The sequence below is a fragment of the Anolis sagrei genome, chromosome 1, assembly GCF_037176765.1.
Source record: "Anolis sagrei isolate rAnoSag1 chromosome 1, rAnoSag1.mat, whole genome shotgun sequence".
Classification (NCBI taxonomy): Eukaryota; Metazoa; Chordata; class Lepidosauria; order Squamata; family Dactyloidae; genus Anolis; species Anolis sagrei.
In genome coordinates this window covers 51135165-51157151 of record NC_090021.1, presented here as the reverse complement: position 1 = coordinate 51157151, position 21987 = coordinate 51135165, and the positions used below count along the sequence as shown (strand labels likewise).

The 21987-nt window shown below is 40.6% G+C and overlaps 1 protein-coding gene across 1 annotated transcript; it reads right to left on the bottom strand.

The window, feature by feature from the left end:
• Positions 1-4562: 4562 nt before the first annotated feature.
• Positions 4563-17132, bottom strand: LOC132761262 (sulfotransferase 6B1-like). Its single transcript, XM_060753985.2, has 7 exons — positions 14660-17132; positions 12104-12216; positions 11004-11093; positions 8450-8576; positions 6186-6280; positions 5762-5918; positions 4563-4776 (listed from the first exon to the last, which is right to left on the bottom strand). Exons 1-7 carry the CDS (start codon positions 14838-14840, stop codon positions 4646-4648), a joined length of 894 nt encoding a protein of 297 aa, XP_060609968.2. The 5' UTR covers positions 14841-17132; the 3' UTR covers positions 4563-4645.
• Positions 17133-21987: the final 4855 nt, after the last annotated feature.

Here is a 21987-nt window from a genome sequence, read left to right as displayed (position 1 = left end):
TAAAATACAGTTAAGATATGCAATAAGATTAGACTTCCTAAAGCATAACATGGTTCTGTTACTGGCATACTTTGGCAAGCATTTCACATAAATTGCCTTTAAAAATATTTTTGCATTGTGTTCTAAAGTTCAGCACATCTCCCTGGGGAATTTGTTTAACTTTGTTCTACAATTTTGAGCCCAGAAGATTAGAGTTTCACACCCAGCATTCCTGTAACCTTTTGGGCTGCACAGTTTGAGAACTTCTGCTTTGGACCATCTTGGAGTCTGCCAGGGCTAAGAGAGTCAATACCTTCTGTTTGGAGAAGAGCAGCAGATTTGGCTACTGTTGCTTGTCCCTCTGCTTGGTGGTCTTCAAGTTAACATCTGCCTGGCTAATAAAAGTTAACATTTGCCTTTATCCTCTGGTGGCCTGCCCTGTGCAGGAAGGATGTGTTTTTCTAAGGAGCGAGAAAGTCCCTAGATTCGTGGGGTCAAACAGAGCAGGAGAAGATGCGGAAGGGGGAAACAGGTTCAACACAAACAAAAGAGGGAGCGAAATAGAATGCATACTACTTCCAAATTGTCTCCTATATTTAATAACCTGGATAACTAAAGGAGGCCGATACCCATAGTAGATTTGCTTTGGTAACATAATAAGAAGAAGTGTACCCCTCCCAGTAGAGAAGGAGCAACACATCAATGGCAGGGTGGAAATGTGTGCTCTGCAATAGAAAAGCTAAGTGTAAAGATAAGGCTTGCTGAACAGAGTTGAGACTTGGGCTGGGCTGAAATTTGCCCCAGAAAACATGTGCAGTAGAATCTTGATAGATAAGAAAAACCTATATAATGTGTGGTCAAGGGGTGTGGTACACGGCAACCTTTTTTAAAGTACTGTGACCTGCATGTGCAGTACGGCTGACCCGTCTCCTTATGGCCATACTGGAATAAACCTTGCTTTTGCTCTTCTCCTGAGCCTAGACATTTTTGTCTGTTTGCCTCCTGTGATTGGATCTTCAACAGGAGCTCAGATTTGGGGTCCCTTACATAAGCAGGGTGACTGTCCCCCTAGGTTGAAAATGCTGCTGCTAAATGCCAGGTCAGTCAATGGGAAAATAATGCCATCCAAGGCGTTCAGGCCTAGCTATAAAACAGAGACAGCATTGGTCGCCTTGGTGGATGACCTACAAAGAGAGCTAGACAGGTGGAGTGTGTCCCTGTTGGTTCTCCTGGACCTTTCAGCTGCTTTTGATACATTGACCATGATACCCTTCTGGGTCCTCTCTATGGGCCGGGGCTGGTTTTACAGTGGCTCCGGTCCTTCCTGGAGTGCCATACCCAAAAGGTGGTCCTGGCCGCTGTGCTGTGGGGTTCCTCATTGTTCCATTTTGTCCTTCATGCTGTTCAACATTGTAGAGAAATGTTTATTATAGAGTGTTTATTATACTGTATTTAAACTGTATTTAGGTTTTACATTAGTTGCTATGGCCTAACTGTGAGGGATAGGTTGCCATGGTAACACAGCCTCAGAGGAGGTGGGCGGAGTTTAAGGAATAAAAGGTTTGAAAGCGTCAGTTAATATTCAGTCCGGTGGATGAGACCCGGGGAAGAGGTTCAGAGTGTTGTGAAGCTGTGAGAATTCAGTAGTTCTTAGAATTTGTGAATATTTCTTCAGCAAGAGAGCTGAAGGTGTTACCTTGTTAGATTGCTTAGGTTAAAGAATCTAACAGAGGGGGTTTAAAGGATCGCCAGTAAGGAAAGACTGGTGATCAGTGGTTTGTTCCGAGTATAGGGCAAACAGTGTGGATATTCACAATAGGGAACTCTGAAGTAGTATAAGCACTTCACTAAAGAAGGAGTTTGTAGAATTGTAACATCAGAAGCCTGTATGTATCTCAAACCAGCCATTTTGTAACATCAAGCCTTGTGCCAAGTTCAAATTCTCAAAACTGCAACAATTACGTTCTGTTGACAATAAAACTTGTTCTCTTTGTATTTCAAACCTGCCTCCTCCATTGCTTTTATGCTTGGTGCATTCCACACTACCAAAGTCACCTCACAACACAACTAAAGATAAACAGAGACATAAACCAGCGTCTCTAAACATATTGGTGGCAGTTTAATTGATATCTAAAAGAAGGTTCCTCACAGAATATTGGTGGCATTAAAGAAGATTAATGCTTCCTCACATAATTTTTGTTGACAAGCGGTGGCATTAACGCTTCTTCACATAATTTTGTTGACAAGCGGTGGGATTAACGCTTCCTCACAAACATATACATGAAATTGCTGGGAGATGTCATCCGGGGTTTTGAAGTATGGTGCCACCTATATGCAGATGACGCCCAACTCTACTACTCCTTTCCACCTAAAGCCAAGGAAGCTGTCCTGACCCTAAACCAGTGTCTGTCATCAGTAATGGACTGGATGAGGGCAAACAAACTGAAACTTAATCCAGACAAGACAGAGGTGCTTTTTGTCAGTTGGAAGGTAGACCAGGGAATAGAGATCCAGCCTGTGCTGGATGGGGTCTCACTCCCCCTGAAGACACAGGTCTGCAGTTTGGGGATACTTCTGGACTCAAAACTGGAACTGGAGCCCCAGGTTTTTGTGTTGACCAAAATTACAACTTGTGCACCAACTGTGCCCATTCCTTGAGAAGCCAAGGTGTGGTACATGCTTTAGTTTTATCCCGTCTGGATTACTGTAACGTGCTCTATGTGAGGCTCGGAAACTTCAGCTAGTCCAAACAACTGCAGCCAGGGTGCTAACTGGGAATGGCTGCAGGGAGTAGACAAACCCCCCTCCCCATTGCAGCAGTTCCACTGGCTGCCAGTCTGTTACTGGGCACAATTCAAAGTACTGGTTGTGACCTTTAAAGCCCTAGACAGTTCAGGTCCAGGCTATTTGACTGACTGCATTCCCTTGTATGAACCTGCCCAGGCCCAGGGATCTTCAAGCAAGGCCCTTCTCTTGGCCCCACCACCATCTCCAACTTGGTTGGTGGGAATGAGAGAGAAGGCCTTCTTGGTGGCTGCCCCTCGACTCTGGAACTCCCCTCTTCCTAGGGAAGTCAGACTAGCCTCCTCCCTGCTGTCTTTCCGGCGGCAGGCTAAAACCTTTTTAGTCAAACTGGCATTTGAAGATGAAGTCAGAGGATGCTATGATGTTTAACTTGGAATATGTTTGATGGGTTTTAATTAATTTTTCAAAATACTGTTTGTGTTTAATTCTGTTTTAATGTTTCTATATTTGTATATAATAATAATAATAATAATAATAATAATAATAATAATTCCTAAAATAAAATTAATCTTGTCAGGAGTTATAAGACTGCATTGCTGCAGGAGATGCAATCCATATACTGATAAATTATTTAACTGTTGTAATCTTGTTGTCAAAGGTGTAAATGTAGACCACACCTTAGCAATACAAACCTACACATCTACTCAGAGATAAATGCTCTGATTTAAACAGGATTTATACCTTGGTGGGAGGAAAAAGGATTGCAGCCCTGGGTGGCAAGAGCATGAAACTGGAAGGAAAAATACATCTAAGTAATGCAGGGTTTTTCTGCTACACTTGATGATCTGCTCAGAGCTTATGTAAGTTGCCTTTTGGACCACAACTCCCAGAATCCTCCAGTAACTACAATTTTGGCTTCATTGTCTGGATATTCTAGGCCTTGTTGTACAAAACGAAACTCAACTAAATTTGACCATCTACTCCAACCAGTTAGCGATAAGCAATAAGAAGATCTGCAACCACTTTTCTGATAACAGCTTGTCAGGTGCCTTATCCACACTCAGTAGAAAATAAAACAGAAGACCACAGGTGCTTTATATTAGACATTCTGTGTAATGTAGTTCTGAGATTACATAATTCTAAGAGCCCCACTGAGGAATTTCCTGGAACATCCAGGATAGGCCAGGTCCTGGACAAAGGTGGTAATCATGATCCATTGTGTCTGTGTACAGAACAAGTAGTTTCCTCTGCAACATCTGATAACTGCTGATCAGTACTCACTTCAGTTGAACTGACAGTGGAAAGGGGAAGTCACACATATTGGATCCCTTTATTTGACACCCAAAGCCTGAATGAAGATCATCACCTTTTGTCCCAAGGCTCCTCGCTGTCACCTTCCCCAGGAAACTTCCTCATCGCCCAATATCAGAACAATTAAACCAATCAAGGACTCATTTACATCTTCCAATATGGACATGGACTTTTTGGGGCTCCCCTCCTCCTAGGAGAACCACCTCTCAACAGCTGATTGGCCCTCCTCAAGCCAATCCCCCTCCATCTCCTCCCCTTTGCCAGGGAATCCCTGCCTGGAGGTGTCAAAGATATCGGAACACCAGCCAGTTGGTGTGCAGATCCAATAAATATAGGACAAGTGATCTAAAAATGATTTAAAATTTGACCCCCTGACTTAAAAATAAGGAAGCAACAAATTGAGAAAGTTTATTGGTTTTCTATATAGTACTTGATTTCTTTTCTCATGTAGAAAAGGTGTCATTAACATATTTAAGGCATTTTAAAAAAATTCTGCTCATTCCTTTTTTTAAATTATAAATTTTGTTTGATATATCTCAAAAATTAACAAACTTTTGCCATACAAGTCTTAGTTCAATATACATTATTTTAAAAAAATTAAGGCATAACTTCAGAATTTGCAGTATTTATCATATCTTAGCCTTCTGCCCAGTTTTGTTCCTGCTAAACACTCTTCAAATTTTGCATCCATTTCCCGGCTCTGAGCTTCCGTGAATAATGTCTTCCAATCGCCCACTTCACCTATAGAAGAACAAATGGAAATGAATTCCAGTATTTCTTCCATCCTAAATGAAGATGCAGAGGTCTATAAGATGTTTCAATGTAGTTTTGTCTTTGCTTGCTTACTTTATTGTTTTTATTGTAGTTTTCTTTTTTATTCATTTGTATTCTATCTTTCTCTCAGTAACAAGGTTCAAGGTGACTGATAACACACCTAGAAACAATACAGATCTATCTCTACAAAGTATGAATGAAATTATATATTTTTACGTTCTTACATTGTGCTAAAGTTCTACATACGTGCTTTTTCTAGATGCAGATCTCAGTGAGTCCAGTGCGACTCACCTCTAGGACTGTTACCTTAAGCAAGTTGAGTCATAAGTAATTTCCATCTGAGAAAACATGTAAATACTAGTTAATGTAGAGATTAGAAATCCCGCCAGGAAATAAGAAACATTGACGTAATGTCTGTGTATTTGGAGGCTTTTCCTTTTGAAAAAGATACTTTCACTTGTTATTAAATTATGAAGATATTCTATTTTCTACTCAATGAATGATACATTTTGAATTTTTTTAAATCTATAAAGGTATATTTTATCTTCTAGAGTACCCTCTCCCCTCCAAAACTCTGTAGGTGCTGATTCCACTCGCATTTTGGCACATGCGCATTATGGAAGTGGAGAATTGGGGGAAATGGCATTCATTGCCCATGGCTGTGAAGCCGCAGATACTGTGGATTCTGGAACTATTCCATAGCCAGCTTTTGTAATGCATACAAGTACCATCCAGGCTTGGAACCCATTACAGAACTTGACATTTAGTCATCTGCATAGTGAAATCATGTTCTTCTCTGTCGGGTTCACATCAAATTGTCATCAGTGTAGATGTGCCCTCAGATTTGCCTTTAACATAAATTTCTCCACTGGAGAGGTCTTATGTGCATTGAAGAAACAGTACTGAAACTAACCTTCTACCAAGGATTCTTTAAATGGCATATAAATGGTACCTTTTCTGAAAATGACAGGAGCAATTGAACCGTGGGTTTGGGAGGCTCTGTCTCTAATTTCTTGGAAGGTTGCTTTGCTTGCCAGAGACTTAATCTTCTCTTCAGAAAGAGGAAATGCATAAAACTCAGCTATTTGTTTAATTCCCTCACACAGATTCTGTAAAATAATAATATGATCAAGTTAGTTATAATGTCATAAATAGGACGGATAAATACAAACTGTGATGTTGTTAGCCTTCTCTGCCAATTAGTGCAGAAAGGGCTAACAATTTGTCAAACTACAAATCTCAGGATCCCTTAGCATTGAGCCACTGTTGTTAAACTGATTTCAAATTATATTAATTCTACAGTATAGATGCACTGCTTGGTAACAGAGAGCTCCTTCTACAATGGTATATTCAGAAAAACAAGTCCATGTACTCACTTCTTTCAGCTCTTCATATGTGAGGATCATGACATTTTCGTCATCCATGTGTTTGTCCCAAGCAAGAGCATGTTCAAAGTAGGATTGCCAAGCAACTGAAAGGACATGTCAAAAGTATAGATCAAAACTGGAAATGGAAAAGAAATAACACAATGACACCAACACTGGCAAACACATCAAAAATTTCACATAGGATACCTGAAGTACAAAACCATTTATGGCAGTTTGCCCATGGGGTTGGAGCCATATTCCATGTATATGTAAAACTTACTTACATCTAACTAAATTTTAATGATGTTCAACAGGTGTACTGTACTCTAAGAAGGCAGTGATGTAAGAATGACCAGGGGCCATTTCACATCACACAATTATAACCGCATGATTCTGCTGTAACTGCCCATAGCCAAAGGGCACAGAGACATGACTTTCCCCAATACGCCTCTGCTCTCCTCCCCTGGAGCAGGGATGGATTGGCAATTGACTTCACCAAACACGATTTGCCTCTCTTGCCTAAATATTTCTTGATAGATAATGTGGAGTCTGTTTGAACCCTTTTTGCCTGTATTGCCAGTATTGTAACTCATTTCACTTCCATTTATCTCTACCCACATTGTTCTTGGGCACTTTACTACAGAATTTCTGGCCACAGATTTGAGTCAACAACATTTGGAGGATGGTATGTTTCCCACTGCATCTAAAAAGTGATGTAAAAGAAGTTAATACTGCAGTGCAACCCTATTCTAGGTTTTTCCTGGCAAGAGTTATTATTCAGAGGTTTGCCAGTCTTCTTAAGACTGAGAGAATGTGACTTGCCTGAGACAACAATAGTTTTCCATGGTAGAGGAGGAATGTTAATCCTGGTTTCTGGGTGTTCTAATCAAACATTGCACCACACTTGCTTATGTGGACATAGCTATACATAAAATATTTCTATTCAATTACTCAAAAATATGAAAGATGCCAAAGATAGGACATGTCCCAAATATCTGTTTGCAGGTTCACCATGGATACACTTTTGAATTTAAGATTTATTTATTTATTTATTTACTCTATTTTTAGCCTGCCTTTTTCTACCCTGAAAGGGATTCAAGACAGCATTACATATGGCAACTATTCAATGCCTTTGAACAACAAACAGTTAAAATACATTAAGGTAAAGATTTAAAATTTAAATTAAATGCACATTAAATACATATAAAACATTACTATCACTATAAAAAATCACAAGCGTAATTTGGGGCCATTCCAAAAGTCATTGCACATAATTCTGCAGCTATTACTGCACTGTAGTTAATCTCCAAAGGCTTGACCTCAGAGCCAGGTTTTCACTTTCCTTCTTAAGGCCAAGAGGGAGGGAACTTCTCTAATATCACTGGGGAGGGAGTTCTACAGTTAAGGGCCACCACTGAGAAGGCCCCATCTCTCGTTCCCACCAGATGCACCTGCGATGGGGGTGAGACCGAGAGCAGGGCCTCTCCAGACAATCTTAATTTCCAAGGTAATTCATAGGAGGAGATATGTTCAGACAGGTAAGCTGGGCTGGAACTGATGGTGGTGGTGTGTGCCTTCAAATTGTTTCAACTTATATTAAGGATTTCTCTTGACAATATTATACTCTAAGAGGATCCCATGTCTCCAGAGTCTTACTGCAAATACCTAAATGATGGCAGTCCCTTAGATCATATGTGTCAAACTCAAGGACCACAGACCAAATCTAGCCTGTCATGGCATTTTACATGACTCTGCAGATGCTGGACTACAACTCTTGTATTTCTCAACAATTGACACCATGACTACAGATGATGGGAGCTGGGATATAATAACATCTGGAAGGTGGCGGTTTAGTTTGGAGAATGGGCTTTGAATTTAGATACAAGGCTCATGGATATATTTGTCTGACTGTAAAATGTCCTTTAGTCTTTCCCAATCCACAGAGTTACAATTAGTGTTGGGTTGCAATTCCCATTATCCCCAGTGTATATGGTGGATAATCAGCACAGATGGGTTGTCATTCAATAACATCTGGGGACCTAAATTGGATAAACACAAACACTATGTAAAAAAAAGTTGACCATCTGTTTCCACATATTCTCTGTTCATACATTTAATGGCCATTTGAAGGCAACCATAAGACTGATGTTGCCCTTGATGAAAATGAGTTTGACACCCCTGCCTTAGAGTAACTAACTAAAGCCTTTCTTTCCCACGAGGGACATGAGCATTTCAAGGCCCTAATAATCCCAACTGTCTCACTTCTGACGTACCTTCACCATTCATGAATTTTTGAAAGAATTCATCCCAGGAGTCGACACTGGGGAGCAAAAGATTTTTGTTTTGAAAATGATAATAGGAGACAGCTGTATCTTTAGGATTTCGAAATATCACAAGTATCTATTTAAACAAAAATAAAAGGCATTTTAGACTTTTGGTTTCAGCAGCCATTGGCATCTAATAACATGAGAAGTTCCTGTATGGAATTAACATTAGTTTAGAAGCAGAAGTGAAAAATCTGGAAATGTTTATCCTGGATCAAAATCTGTAAAGTGGTCATTAGCTCACCTCCCACCTGCCCTATATACTCATGTCTACAGGCAGTCCCCAAGTTATGAACAAAATAGGTTCTGTAGGTTTTTTTCTTGAATTTGAATGTAAGTTGGAAAGGGTATATTTTTAAGTGCAACTCCAACCATATATATATATGTTTTAAAATCCAAGACTTACAGGATCAGAAACTGAGGTGAAATTTTCTGATCAGGGGCACAGACAACAAAACAAAACAAATACTACAGGTGTGTTCAGCCTTCCCTACATTATCCACACACACACACACACACACACACACACACACACATATATATAAAGCTATGGATAGTGTAGGGAAGGCTGAACACACCTGTGGTATTTGTTTTGTTGTCTGCGTCCCTGATCAGAAAATTTGACCTCACTTTCTGATCCTGTAAGAATTGGATTTTAAAACATTTGGCTTGTTGTGAAAACAAGGATTTATGATAAAGTTTCAGTGGAGACCTCTTTCTCCCATGATAACTCTTTCTGGAGTTAATTTCCTTTCTGAGGGACAGATTTCCCTCACTTTTGTTATCTCACCTCTTTAACTATGAGTAATTTGTAAGTCAAGTGTTTGTAACTCAAGAACTGCCTCTAATTCTAAAAAAAATCAGTAAAAGAAAATTCCCCCAAAACCCTGGGCCAACTTTTCATGTGTTAATGTGAGTACTATACCTTAGCTCTTACTGAAATAGGAACCCTCTCCTTCTCGGAACAGAGTAACAAAAGGGAAGTACTCCGTAGAATCCAAAAGAAACACAAACCCCTCAACTCTCTCCATTGTCACACCATTTCTGACCTTTGTCAAAACTTGGGTGGGGAAATAGTGGTGGCGGCCAGGGGCAAATGGCTCCCTTAGGCAACACTGATGTTTTCACCTCTCTGTATCCACGTCACATCATAAGGGTGAGAAAGAGATACAATAAAAGGCAAGAAATAAGTGGAGTAAATTTCCATCTCTGCCTCAGGCCCCAGTCTGAAAGGAGACACGATAGACATGTTTAAATATTTGAGAAGATGCCACATTGAGGAGGGAGCAAGCTTTTTTTCAGCTGCTCCAGAGACTATAGACCTCATCACATGTGCTGCTGGAATGAAGGCGTCTTGGCACAACCTGGCGGTGCTTGGGCAGGGGGAGTGGGGACCTGCCATCCCGTGCCCCACTCTGTCATGGCTTCCTCACCTCATCACATGGGGGAAAGCCTCTTTATGGCGGCTTGACCCATTTTTCCTAATGGAAAGATGGGAAGCCTGCCATTGTCCACAGCCACCATTTTTTCAGCAACAGCAGCGGTTCAGCCGCGGACTTGCCCCAGAAGTAGTTCTCCGGGGTGTGATGAGAGCCATCGGGCTCCATGGCTGAAGAAGAAAAATGCACCTCACTGTTGAAAATAAGGTAAGCGTGAAAATGTCCCAGGACATGGAGCAATGGAGTCAAAATGCAGTATAAACAATTCATTCCACCTAAACATTAGGAAGAACTTCCTGATGGTAAGAGCTGTTCAGAAGCAGAAATATGTTGCCTTGGAGTCTTGCCAAATCTCCTTCTCTGGAGGCTTTTAAACAGAGGATGGGTGCTTTTCTTACATTGCAGGAGGCTGGACTGGATGCCCCTTGTGGTCTCTTCTAACTCTATGATTCTATTACTCAATATTTCATCTTGTAGAGACTTGGAACAAGTTTTGCCTCATAGAATTATAGAGTTGGAAGGGATCTCATGGGCCATCCAGTTCAGCCCCCTGCCAAGAAGCAGGAAAATTGCATTCAAAGCAGCCCCAACGGATGGCATCCAACCTCTGTTTAAAAGCCTCCAAAGAAGGAGCCTCCACCACACTCCGGGGCAGAGAGTTCCACTGCTGAACAGCTCTCACGGTCAGGAAGTTCTTCCTAATGTTCAGATGTAATATCCTTTCTTGTAGTTTGAAGCGATTGTTCTTCAACATACTGATCCATGTTTCCCTGTTTGGATCCAAGAAACAATTTTTGCATGAAACATTTGGATATTGCTAACTGCAAAGAAGAGGAAGACAGGAAATGAGCATTATATGATGTGATTTGGTTCATGCAGCAAGGCTGTAGGAAGTGTCCTCCTAAAAGAACTGCCATCACAGAGACAAGACTTCTGACTACAGTTATGCAGATAATCCCATACTCACATTATGAGGTCTATAAAAATAAATAGTAACTACTTCCTGAAAGGTTACCCAGCAGCCCTGTAAAATAATGATAGCAGGAGTGAGACTAGTCACTTACCTTCACCTTCTTCTCAAAAAATGATTTGGGAATGTTATCATAAAGGAGATGTGTTGTAAATACTCGTGGGGAAGGCCATTCGTTTATATCCTAGTGTAAAAGGTAAATACAATCTCGAGTAAGCAAATGGCTTTCTTCACACATGTGGAAAAGCACAAGTGGACCTCCATTTCTGACAAGCATGGAAATACAGGATTATTGTATTGAAGTGTGGTAGGTAGGGAAACAGTGAAGCAGGGCCTGGAAAGCAATACATGACATTTGTAACTATGTGTGAATGAAGGTGTGTTACTTTTAGAATTTACCAGAGGTATTGTTTGGATGCTTCCAGTAAAGCTGTTACCTTTTCATGGATTTTGACCTCTCTGGAAGGACTCTGGAGGTATTAAACCCCATCTAGAGGAATTTTGCACCTTTGCACTTACCCCATTCCCTTGCCCATTCTTTACAGTCTGGCCATATTGACAGTATCTTACCGTCAAATGAGTGCTGTTTTAATTGTTGTTTTATATGCCTATTTGTTTTATTTAATTGTATTTTATATTGTGTTTCTTTTATGCTCTGTTTTTAGGCACTTTTGTGCTGCGTGTAAGCCGTCCCAAGTCCCTTCAGGGAGATGGTGGCAGGATACAAGAATAAAATTATTATTATTATTATTATTATTATTATTATTATTATTTGAAACACAACAAGATGAGTCCACAGCAGATAAGATCATTCTGCTGGCTGTTGTATCGGATTATTATTATTATTATTATTATTATTATTATTATTATTTACGCTGCCATAAAATGAAGTTTCATGATGCTGTTTAACTGCAACTGTAGACTCCTATAATGTAGTTTCATAATACAGTTATACATTATATGACAGTGAAAATGGGGTTTGAGAGGTTCCTGGAGAGAATTTTTTAAATAAATTCCTTGAATAATCACATCCACAAAAGTCAAATCCGGAGAAACTGTATAAATATGCACTGGATAATGTAACATATGCAACTGTAATGTTATGAAGCACACAATTGTTATAAAGCATGACATACTGTCAACAGAAGACATGTATACACTGACTTCCTAGAAAGACTTTGAGTTCATGCTGACCTTAATTTTTTCTGGATGTCCAAACTCAAGCAGTTGAAAGTTATTTGGAGGTGTTAAATCCCTGTGAATTTCTGCCACCACATCATTTAAAATATATCGTGACCAATTTGTACCTGCAACATAAAGGCAAATGAGTTCCATATGGCTTCCGAAAACATAAGACACACAAAGACAAGAGTACAGTCAGTGTGCCGACGTCTGTGCTAAATTATGAGTATTAAAATAACTAGACTTTAATAATTTTAACAACCAATTAGCATTCTGAAAATGAGCAAAGAACAATCTTGGGATGACATTCTCCCTCCTCATACTTTGTGTATCTGGATTTTTCCCCTTTGGGTGAGGTAAACCATTGTTTGCCATTTTATCCTTTCCCAGGATTGAAAATTTTGATGGATGAAATGATAAACTCTCCAAGCAAAAACCACTGCATTTATAGCAGATAAGAATAGCAGGAAGTGAATAAGAATGTGATTCTGAAGCCACTTTTCTTGGCTTTATGCCTGAAATCTCTCTGAAGCTCTGAAATGAACAGCATTTGTTTGAACTGGAGGTACTATTTGCAAGAGAAACTATTGTTTGCATAGGACCCAGTGTTAAAAAAACCAATATTGATCAAAACAGATTTCACAAAATACTACACTGCAGGAAAAAAGGTTCCACCTAAACATTAGGAAGAACTTCCTGACAGTAAGAGCTGTTTGCCACAGTGGAACATGCTGCCTGGGAGTGTGCTGGAGTCTCTGCCTCTGGAAGTTTTACAGCAAATACTTTTTTTTGGCCGTGTCTTGAGAAACTGTAAGTTACTTCTGGTGTGAGAGAATTGGCCGTCTGCAAGGACGTTGCCCAGGGGACGCCCGGATGATTTGATGTTTTTATCATCCTTGTGGGAGGCTTCTCTCATGCCCCCACATGAGGAGCTGGAGTTGATAGAGGGAGCTCATCCGCCTCTCCCCGGATTCGAACCTGCAACCTGTTGGTCTTCAGTCCTGCTGGCACAGGGGTTTAACCCACTGCGCCACCAGGGGCTCCACAGCAAATACTGAATGGCCATCAATCCGGAGTGCTTTGATTCTGTATTCCTTCCTGACAGGATGGGGTTGGACTGGAAGACCCTGGTGTTTTCCAACTCTATGATTTTAAGAGGTTTGAGGTTAGCAGCCCATGACCAGTTACTTGAACATGGAGCAAGAAGGTGTGTATTGCTTAGTTAATTACATAACCTGGGGATGATCAGTGGGATGGGAAGAAGCATTAGAAAGATATAAAATGGGCTACTACACACATCTGACAGGTATAACTTTGCTTGTAGACGTAAACAAGGATTCTGGCAACTCGGCCTGAATGTCTAACTACTGATGATATCACATTAGAGCAGTGGTTCTCAACCTGTGGGTCCCCAGGTTTTTTGACCTACAGCTCCCAGAAATCTCAACCAGTTTACCAGCTGTGAGGATTTGAGGTTAACATCTCATGACCAGTTACTTGAACATGGAGCAAGAAGATATGTATTCCTTAGTGACGGCCCTTCCACACAGCCCTATATCCCACAATATCTGCTTTGAACTGGGTTATCTGAGCCCACACTCAGATGATGTGGGATTTTCTGCCTTGATATTCTGGGATATAGGGCTGTGTGGAAGGGCCCTTATTTACATAACCTGGGGATAGTCGATGGGGTAGGGAGCAGCATTAGGAAGACACAAAATGGGCTACTACAGGCATCTGACAGGCATAACTTTGCTTGAAGATCTATACAAGGATTCTGGCAACCCAGCCTGAATGTCTAACTAGTGATGATAGCACATTAAAGTGTTCTAAATTGTAGGTCCATGTTTCCCCATTGCCTGGTTTGCTCCTGCAGAATTCTGGGAAATGTAGTTGAGGGAAGCCAAGGACCTCTGGCTGAGAATTTTGAACACTCCATCGTAAACTACACTCCCTGGAATTCTGCAGGAGCAAACGGTTGAGAGAGCAACGTGGACCTATGCTTCAGAGCTCTAATGTGATCTTGTCCTAGGTGAGAGAAAGTAACAGTTGCCTCTCTACATTTCTGAGTTTCACGTTTGTGAATCTGATTATCTTATTTCAACATATAATAGTCACATATGTTTATCCCCTTTTGGATTAAAAAAGGGGGGATGCAACCATTATACAGTGAAAAAAAAATCCAGCAATGGAGCCTCACTCAGCTAGTAGTGCTGAAAGGGCAGTTCCACCCAGGGCGAGTGAACTAAGGGTGTGACTATTGTGCAAGGAATACTAAAATTCCCATTTCTAGGTCCTCCAGTATGTCTGTATGGCAAGTTTGGCCACAGAGTTGCACTACGGATTAAGATATTTCTAAAGAGATGTTCTCTCAGTTAAAAGGTAATACATTTTTAATTTGGTTTTTCCACCTTTTCACCCCCAAGCCCAGAAAATGTAGAAGACTGAGTGTACTTCCAACTGACTAGGAAAGAGATGACTCCTGACATCAAATAATAATTACCAGGTCGGGTAAGAATTGATATCAAAACTTTTCTCCTTTTTATTTCTTCTAAAACGAATACTCACCACATTTAGGATAAGCCACTATCAAGACATCATCCTTTCTGGCTTCCATGGCTTCAAGAGCTTCAAAAGTCTCAACTTTACAAAGCCGACTAGGATACAGGACTCCTCTGTAAGAAAATAGCAGGTCATCATTGTTATCCTTGTCATCCTCTAAGAACTTCTCTACGAATTCCTTTGACATCCTTTCTTCTCACTGGTGCCTTATCCAGATCTCTTCTAAAGACGAGATTCAGTACAGTGCTCTCGCACACTCTTTGTTGCTCAGCAAAGGATATTTAATGAAAGAACAAAGTCCGGAATTACATAAGCTCACACCCTGGATTCCAGTTCAGACTGGCTATTAAGACTATCTGGTTTTATTTGCTTCTATAGCAATGTATTGCTTAATTTTTTGCTGGCTGAATAAAGTTATTTTTTGGGAGGAAATATTACTCCTGAAGATTGATTGGAACACCAGGGGCTCCAGAGGGCGAAGTGAATAGGCTAACTGAAACCAAGTGGATGAATTAAAGAGAGCTCTGACCCTTTAAGGAATGACTATGATGCGGACACTTTCCTCAGTTTGGCAGTGTTAGGCAGTTCGGTAACATGATCTTTCTAATCTTTGTAAGTCACAAGAAATCTTCTTTATTTGCTTCAGAATGGAACCAAAAGAATTTAAAATACAGTTAAGATATGCAATAAGATTAGACTTCCTAAAGCATAACATGGTTTTGTAATTGGCATATTTTGGCAAGCGTTTCATGTAAATTGCCAATACCTTCTGTTTGGAGAAGAACAGCAGATTTTGCTACTGTTGCCTGTCCGTCTGCTTGGCAGTTTTCAAGTTAACATCTGCCTGGCTAATAAAAGTTAACGTTTGCCTTTATCCTCTGGTGGCCTGCCCTGTGCAAGAAGGATATATTTTTCTAAGGAGGGAGGGAGTCCCCAGATTCATGGGGTCATACAGGGCAGGAGGAGATGCGGAAGGGGGAAACAGGTTCAACACAAACAATAGAGTGAAATAGAGTGCTTACTACTCCCAAATTGTCTCCCATATTTAATAACCTGGATAACCAGGGTGACAGTCCCACAAGGTTGAAAATGCTGCTGCTAGATGCGAGGTCAGTAAATTGGAAAAGAACTGCCATCCAGGGCATTCAGGTCCGGCTATGAAATAGAGACAGCATTGGTCGCCTTGGTGGATGACCTACAAAGAGAACTAGATGGGTGGAGAGTGTCCCTGTTGGTTCTCCTGGACCTCTCAGCAGCTTTTGATACATTGACCAAAGTATCCTTCTGGGTCGTCTCTCTGTTTTACAGTGGCTCCAGACCTTCCTAGAGTGCCATACCCAGAAGGTGGTCTTGGGGAACTCCTGTTTGAACCCTTGGCTGCTGTCCTGTGGGGTTCTTCATTGTTCCATTTTGTTCCCCATGCTGTTCAACATATACATGTAACTGCTGGGAAATGTCATCCAGGGTTTTGGAGTTTGGTGCCATCTACATGCAGATGACACCCAACTCTACTACTCCTTTCCACCTAAAGCTAAGGAAGCTGTCCTGACCCTAAACCAGTGTCTGTCATCAGTAATGGACTGGTTGAGGGCAAACAAACTGAAACTTAATCCAGACAAGACAAAGGTGCTCTTGGTCAGTTGGAAGGCAGACTAGGGAATAGAGATCCAGCCTGTGCTGGATGGGTTCTCACTCCCCATGAAGACACAGGTCCACAGTTTGGGGGCTCTCCTTGACTCAGTGTTGAACCTGGAGCCCCAGGTTTTTGTGGTAGCCAGGAAGGCTTTTGCAGAATTAAAACATGTGCACCAACTGTGCCCATTCCTTGAGAAGCCAAAACCAACCACGGTGGTACATGCTTTAGTTATATACTGTCTGGATTACTGTAACACGCTCTATTTGGGGCTGCCTCTGAAGAGTGCTCGGAAACTTCAGCTGGTCCAAAGAGCTGTGGCCAGAGTGCTAACTGGGGATGGCTGCAGAGAGCGGGCAGCCCCTCCCCCCTCCCCTCATTGCAGCAATTCCACTTGCTGCCAATCTGTTACTGGGCACAATTCAAAGTGCTGATTGTGACCTTTAAAGCCCTAGACAGTTCAGGTCCAGGCGATTTGGATGACTGCATCCCCTTTTATGAACCTGCCCAGGTTCAGAGATCTTCAGGCAAGGCCCTTCTCTTGGTCCCACCTCCATCTCAAGATCATCAGCTTTTGTCCCAAGGCTCCTCGCCGTCACCTTCCCCAGGAAAGTTCCTCATCGCCCAATATCAAAACAATTAAACCAATCAAGGTCTTATTTGCATCCCCCAATATGAACATGGACTTTCCAGGGCTCCTCTCTGTTATTACTGTGTTTGATTTATGGGTAGATTTCAAAGTGTGTGTTTTTAAAGCTGTGACCATGTTTGTGTAAAACTGTCTAGCATGTATAGAGTTAACAGACCACAAAAGTTTGTATATTTCCTAGAAGGTAAATGTGTAATGAGTTTGTAAAGAAGCGTTAATCCCACTAGATGCCACCAAAATTATGTGAGGAAGTATTAATCTTCTTTAATGCCACCAATATTCTGTGAGGAACCTTCTTTTAAATATCAATTAAGCTGCCACCAATATGTTTAGAGACGCTGGTTTATGTCTCTGTTTATCTTTAGATATGTTGTGAGGTGATTTTGGTAGTGTGGAATGCACCAAGCATAAAAGCAATGGAGGAGGCAGGTTTGAAATACAAAGAGAACAAGATTTATTGTTAACAGAACGTAATTGTTGCAGTTTTGAGAATTTGAACTTGGCACAAGGCTTGATGTTACAAAATGGCTGGTTTGAGATACATGCTTCTGATGATACAATTCTACAAACTTCTTCTTTAGTGAAGTGCTTATACTACTTCAGAGTTCCCTATTGTGAATGTCCACACTGTTTGCCCTATACTCGGAACAAACCACTGATCACCAGTCTTTCCTTACTGGCAATCCTGAAGACCCCCTCTGTTAGATTCTTTTAACCTAAGCAATCTAACAAGGTAACACCTTCAGCTCTCTTGCTGAAGAAATATTCACAAATTCTAGGAACTACTGAATTCTCACAGCTTCACAACAGAGCCCTAACTGGCTCTCCTCTTCCCCGGGTCTCTTCCACCGGACTAAACTACTTTCCCCAGAGTCCTTTCTTGACTCTGCTATTTCCCAGAGCCCTTAACTGGCTCTGCTCTTCTCCGGGTCTCCTCCACCGGACTGGAGCTTAACTGCCACTTTCAAACCTTTTTCTCCTTAAGCTCCGCCCACCTCCTCTTCTGCCTTGTCTTGTCACCATGGCAACCTATCCCTCACAGCTAGGCCATGGCAATAAATGTAATACATAAATACAGATTCAACACAGTACATTAAACACTCTATAATAAACATTATAAATACAGTTTAAACACATTATAAATAACACTTTATAATAAACACATCTCTACACCTTCCTCCCCAGAAATATATTTTTGCACATTTCTTAATCCTAGAATGGCAAAAATAATTCCACATATCATTTAACAATAAATACATATACACCAATTCTGAAAGGGAAACATATTAGGGTTAAATACATTTCAATTACACATACATACAAACCTTTAACCTACGAAATTCTAGTATCATCTATGGATGTGGTATCAAAGTCTCACATTTTTATACTTATACATATATTTGTAAATATTTATTGCCTATTGCAAAACGTATATACCTATCACACTTTAATATAATGGGTTCATATCTTATACCTAGGGTATGAAACATATACAGTTCACCACTGTAATAACATCATACATTTCACAAATCTGCAATTAAAACAGGTTAACCATTTTTAAAATATTACACTACATTACACATCTATTACCTTTTTACATTAACACTTTTATTACGCAATGTGTTATTTGATCTGGCCCCTGTAGAGAATAAGGTTTTTGTTTTTTCTTTTACTCAATTCCAATTCTCCTTTCCCTGATACCCATTCTCAAATTATAACAGGCCAATACACTTCCCCCAGTAGCACATTCTTCTTCTTTCTCCTCTCCGCTGCTGGAGTTATCCTCTTTCCATCTGGTCTTCCAATTATCAGGAACAGTTCTGTTTTTATCGAGTCCTAAGGCTTGAAATGAGACTTGCTTCAGCGTAGCACTCTGTTGTTGCGAAGAATCAGCACTTCCTTGAATATTCTCTCCTGGTCTTGAAGAGAACTCGCCACCGTTGGAAGAACGAACAAGAACACCTACTCTCTCCCTTGTGATCTCATCACTGTAGTCTGGATGAACCCCCGAAGCTGGAAATTGTAAATTCTTCCTTTTATCACCAATATAGTCTGTGTATATTAGTTTTCTTGTCAGTCTATCAACTTGGCTTTTATTCTCTCTTTCTTCTTTGTTCAAGGATAAAGGAGATTTCTCTTCCGACACCTGGCCAAATCTTCTTTTTCTGTTCACCCTCTCTTCAGATGTAGACACATCGACATGTTCAGAGTTAGCAAGGAAGAGTTGATCTAAAGTTTTACTCTCAACAAAATGTCTCTCTTTTTCACCATCACCTGTCATAGGGTACAATCTTGTATTTATCATTTTGTTGATGCCAGCTCTTTGATAAGTTTCACATAAACTCTTATCCTCAGCTATAGTTCCATTCTTTAGAACTTCTTTTGTTTGATCATCTGGAACTTTTACAGTGGATGAATCATGTCCAGAAGTCATCTTAATTTCAATTAGCCCTTCAGGTGTATGGATCTTTGTTTCACAGAAGACCCCTGGATATTCTGGACTCGCATCAGCTTCTACTGTCACGTCCAGAGTTTGTTTTCCTTTAGCTTTCCCTTTAGATTTTATTTTATTGTCTTTGTCAAAAAGTTCAGCTGAGGTAATTTCTTTACGTGGAGCTGAAGGAAATACATCTTTTAAGGTCAAGGATTCCTCTTTCTCCTCAGAGTTTATCACTTGTCTTTCCAGACCTATTGTTTCTATACTCTCTTCACTGGCTCTCAAATAATCAGCCACTGGAATCGGCTCTGCTGCAGGGCTTGTTCCTCGTTTGCATGGTCTCTTCTGGCTGTACACTTCTGACTTTATATTTGGAACACCATCTTCAGCAATAAATCTATAGGGTTGTTCTTCTGCTCTTTGTTCCTGTTGAATTTCCTCAACTCCTCCCGTCTTCTTAACAAGCTCAGCCACTGTAGCGCTGGTTTCTGGACTCTCGTCCCCATCTTGTTGTATGGCAAAACACAGGGCTTTCTGTTCAGGGCTTTCATTGTTACATTCTTTCTCCCCACACGCCATCTTACAGAATTTAATCTCCTCAGCCAAATCATTTCCAATTAAACATTGATATGGCATGTCAGGACTGACTGCAAAATCCCACATACCCTTCCATCCTTTATATTCTATCGGCAAAGTCACCACGGGTGTTGGGATCGCGGGACCTAAACCTTTTAATTTTATTTCAGAGGTTGGCTGTTGGAATTTCTGAGGTATTATTTCAGGGTGCGCGATGCATACTTCGGAACCTGTATCTCTGAGTCCTTTCCTGTCTTTGTGATCAATAGAAATGGTTTCTAAGTAGTCCTTAGATGGGCTGCCTGACAGGATAAACAGACATTGTTTCTCTTGAGGCTCTGAGCTTGAACTCTCCTTTGAAACAGTATCTGCTTCTGCCCTTGGTGTTTCTTTCATTTTATTCACAAAGAGGGTTGTTTTCTCTTTCCTTAACAAGGGACATTGATATTTTAAATGATTCCATTCTCCACATTGAAAGCACCGTCGTTTTACCTCAGGAGCAGTTGGTCTTATTACACTCTGCCTCCTATAGGGGGTGTTTTCTATGTCAGCACCCTTTTCTTGCTGTGGGCGCTTTTGTTGTGAATAAAATGGCTGCCTGTTTATTTTTTGTCATTTGGCAGATCTTCCCCTTTGAATCCTTCTTTCAAGGTTGTTATTTGATCCGCCATACCCGCTGCCTCTACAATCGTGGATGGCTTGCGATCTTGAATCACCCAACGAATTTCATAAGGAACTAATTGGAAAAATTGTTCCAATTTCAAAAGTTCCCTCAGCTGATGATAATCTTCTACCTCAGACGTCTTTATCCAACTATCGAACAGTTGAGACAATCTAGAGGCCACCTGAGCAAAACTTTGTGTTTTATCTTTCTTCAACGTCCTGAACTTAAATCTATAATATTCAGGAGTCAATCTATACTCCTGTTGAACCTGTTTCTTAAACAGATCATAGTCTCTACAAGACTCCTCCGGCATCTGTCCATAAATCTGTAAAAGCTTCTCATTTATCTGAGGTCTTAGGTATATCATCCATTTGTCTTTAGCCAACCCAAAATCTCGACAACATCTCTCAAAAGATATAAGGAATTTCTCTGGGTCATCACCTTTGGTAAATTTTGGGAATTTCTTTGTCAAATCTGGGGTATCCACTCCAGATCTCCCTTCCTGGACAACACTGGATGTTTGTGCCAAAGCCAACCTTTGTTTTTCTAGCTCAAACTCCATTCTTTTCAATTCTAACTCCTGTTCTCTCTCTCTTTCTCTTTGTCTTTCCTCAAATTCTCTTTGTCTTTCTTCCAGTTCTCTCTCTCTTTGTCTTTCCTCCATCTCTAGTTCTCTCTCTTTTTGTTTTGCCTCCATCTCCAATCGTTTCATCTCTAATCGTTTTTCCTCCATTTCCAGTTTGTATTTATAAGCCATTTCTGACATAGGCACTGGCTCTGTCTCTATCTCAGAGCCCGAACTTTCTCCTTGGTCTCCCTCTCTTTCTTCAGCCAGCTTTCTCTGCCGCCTGGTAGCCATGTTGTCAACAACTTTTACCTCACAACTTATTTTAAAATTAAACTTAAGGCACTCGATTAGTTGTTACACGAATCCCGTCGTCTGCCACCAAAAATGTAAAGAAGCGTTAATCCCACTAGATGCCACCAAAATTATGTGAGGAAGTATTAATCTTCTTTAATGCCACCAATATTCTGTGAGGAACCTTCTTTTAAATATCAATTAAGCTGCCACCAATATGTTTAGAGACGCTGGTTTATGTCTCTGTTTATCTTTAGATATGTTGTGAGGTGATTTTGGTAGTGTGGAATGCACCAAGCATAAAAGCAATGGAGGAGGCAGGTTTGAAATACAAAGAGAACAAGATTTATTGTTAACAGAACGTAATTGTTGCAGTTTTGAGAATTTGAACTTGGCACAAGGCTTGATGTTACAAAATGGCTGGTTTGAGATACATGCTTCTGATGATACAATTCTACAAACTTCTTCTTTAGTGAAGTGCTTATACTACTTCAGAGTTCCCTATTGTGAATGTCC

Coding starts and splice junctions, on each gene's coding strand:
- LOC132761262 (XM_060753985.2), bottom strand. CDS start 14,840: ATGTCAAAGGAATTCGTAGAGAAGTTCTTAGAGGATGACAAGGATAAC. Junction 5,919..6,185: donor CATATGAAGAGCTGAAAGAA/GTGAGTACATGG, acceptor ATTATTTTACAG/AATCTGTGTGAGGGAATTAA. Junction 4,777..5,761: donor TCCTGTCATTTTCAGAAAAG/GTACCATTTATA, acceptor GTTCTTCTATAG/GTGAAGTGGGCGATTGGAAG.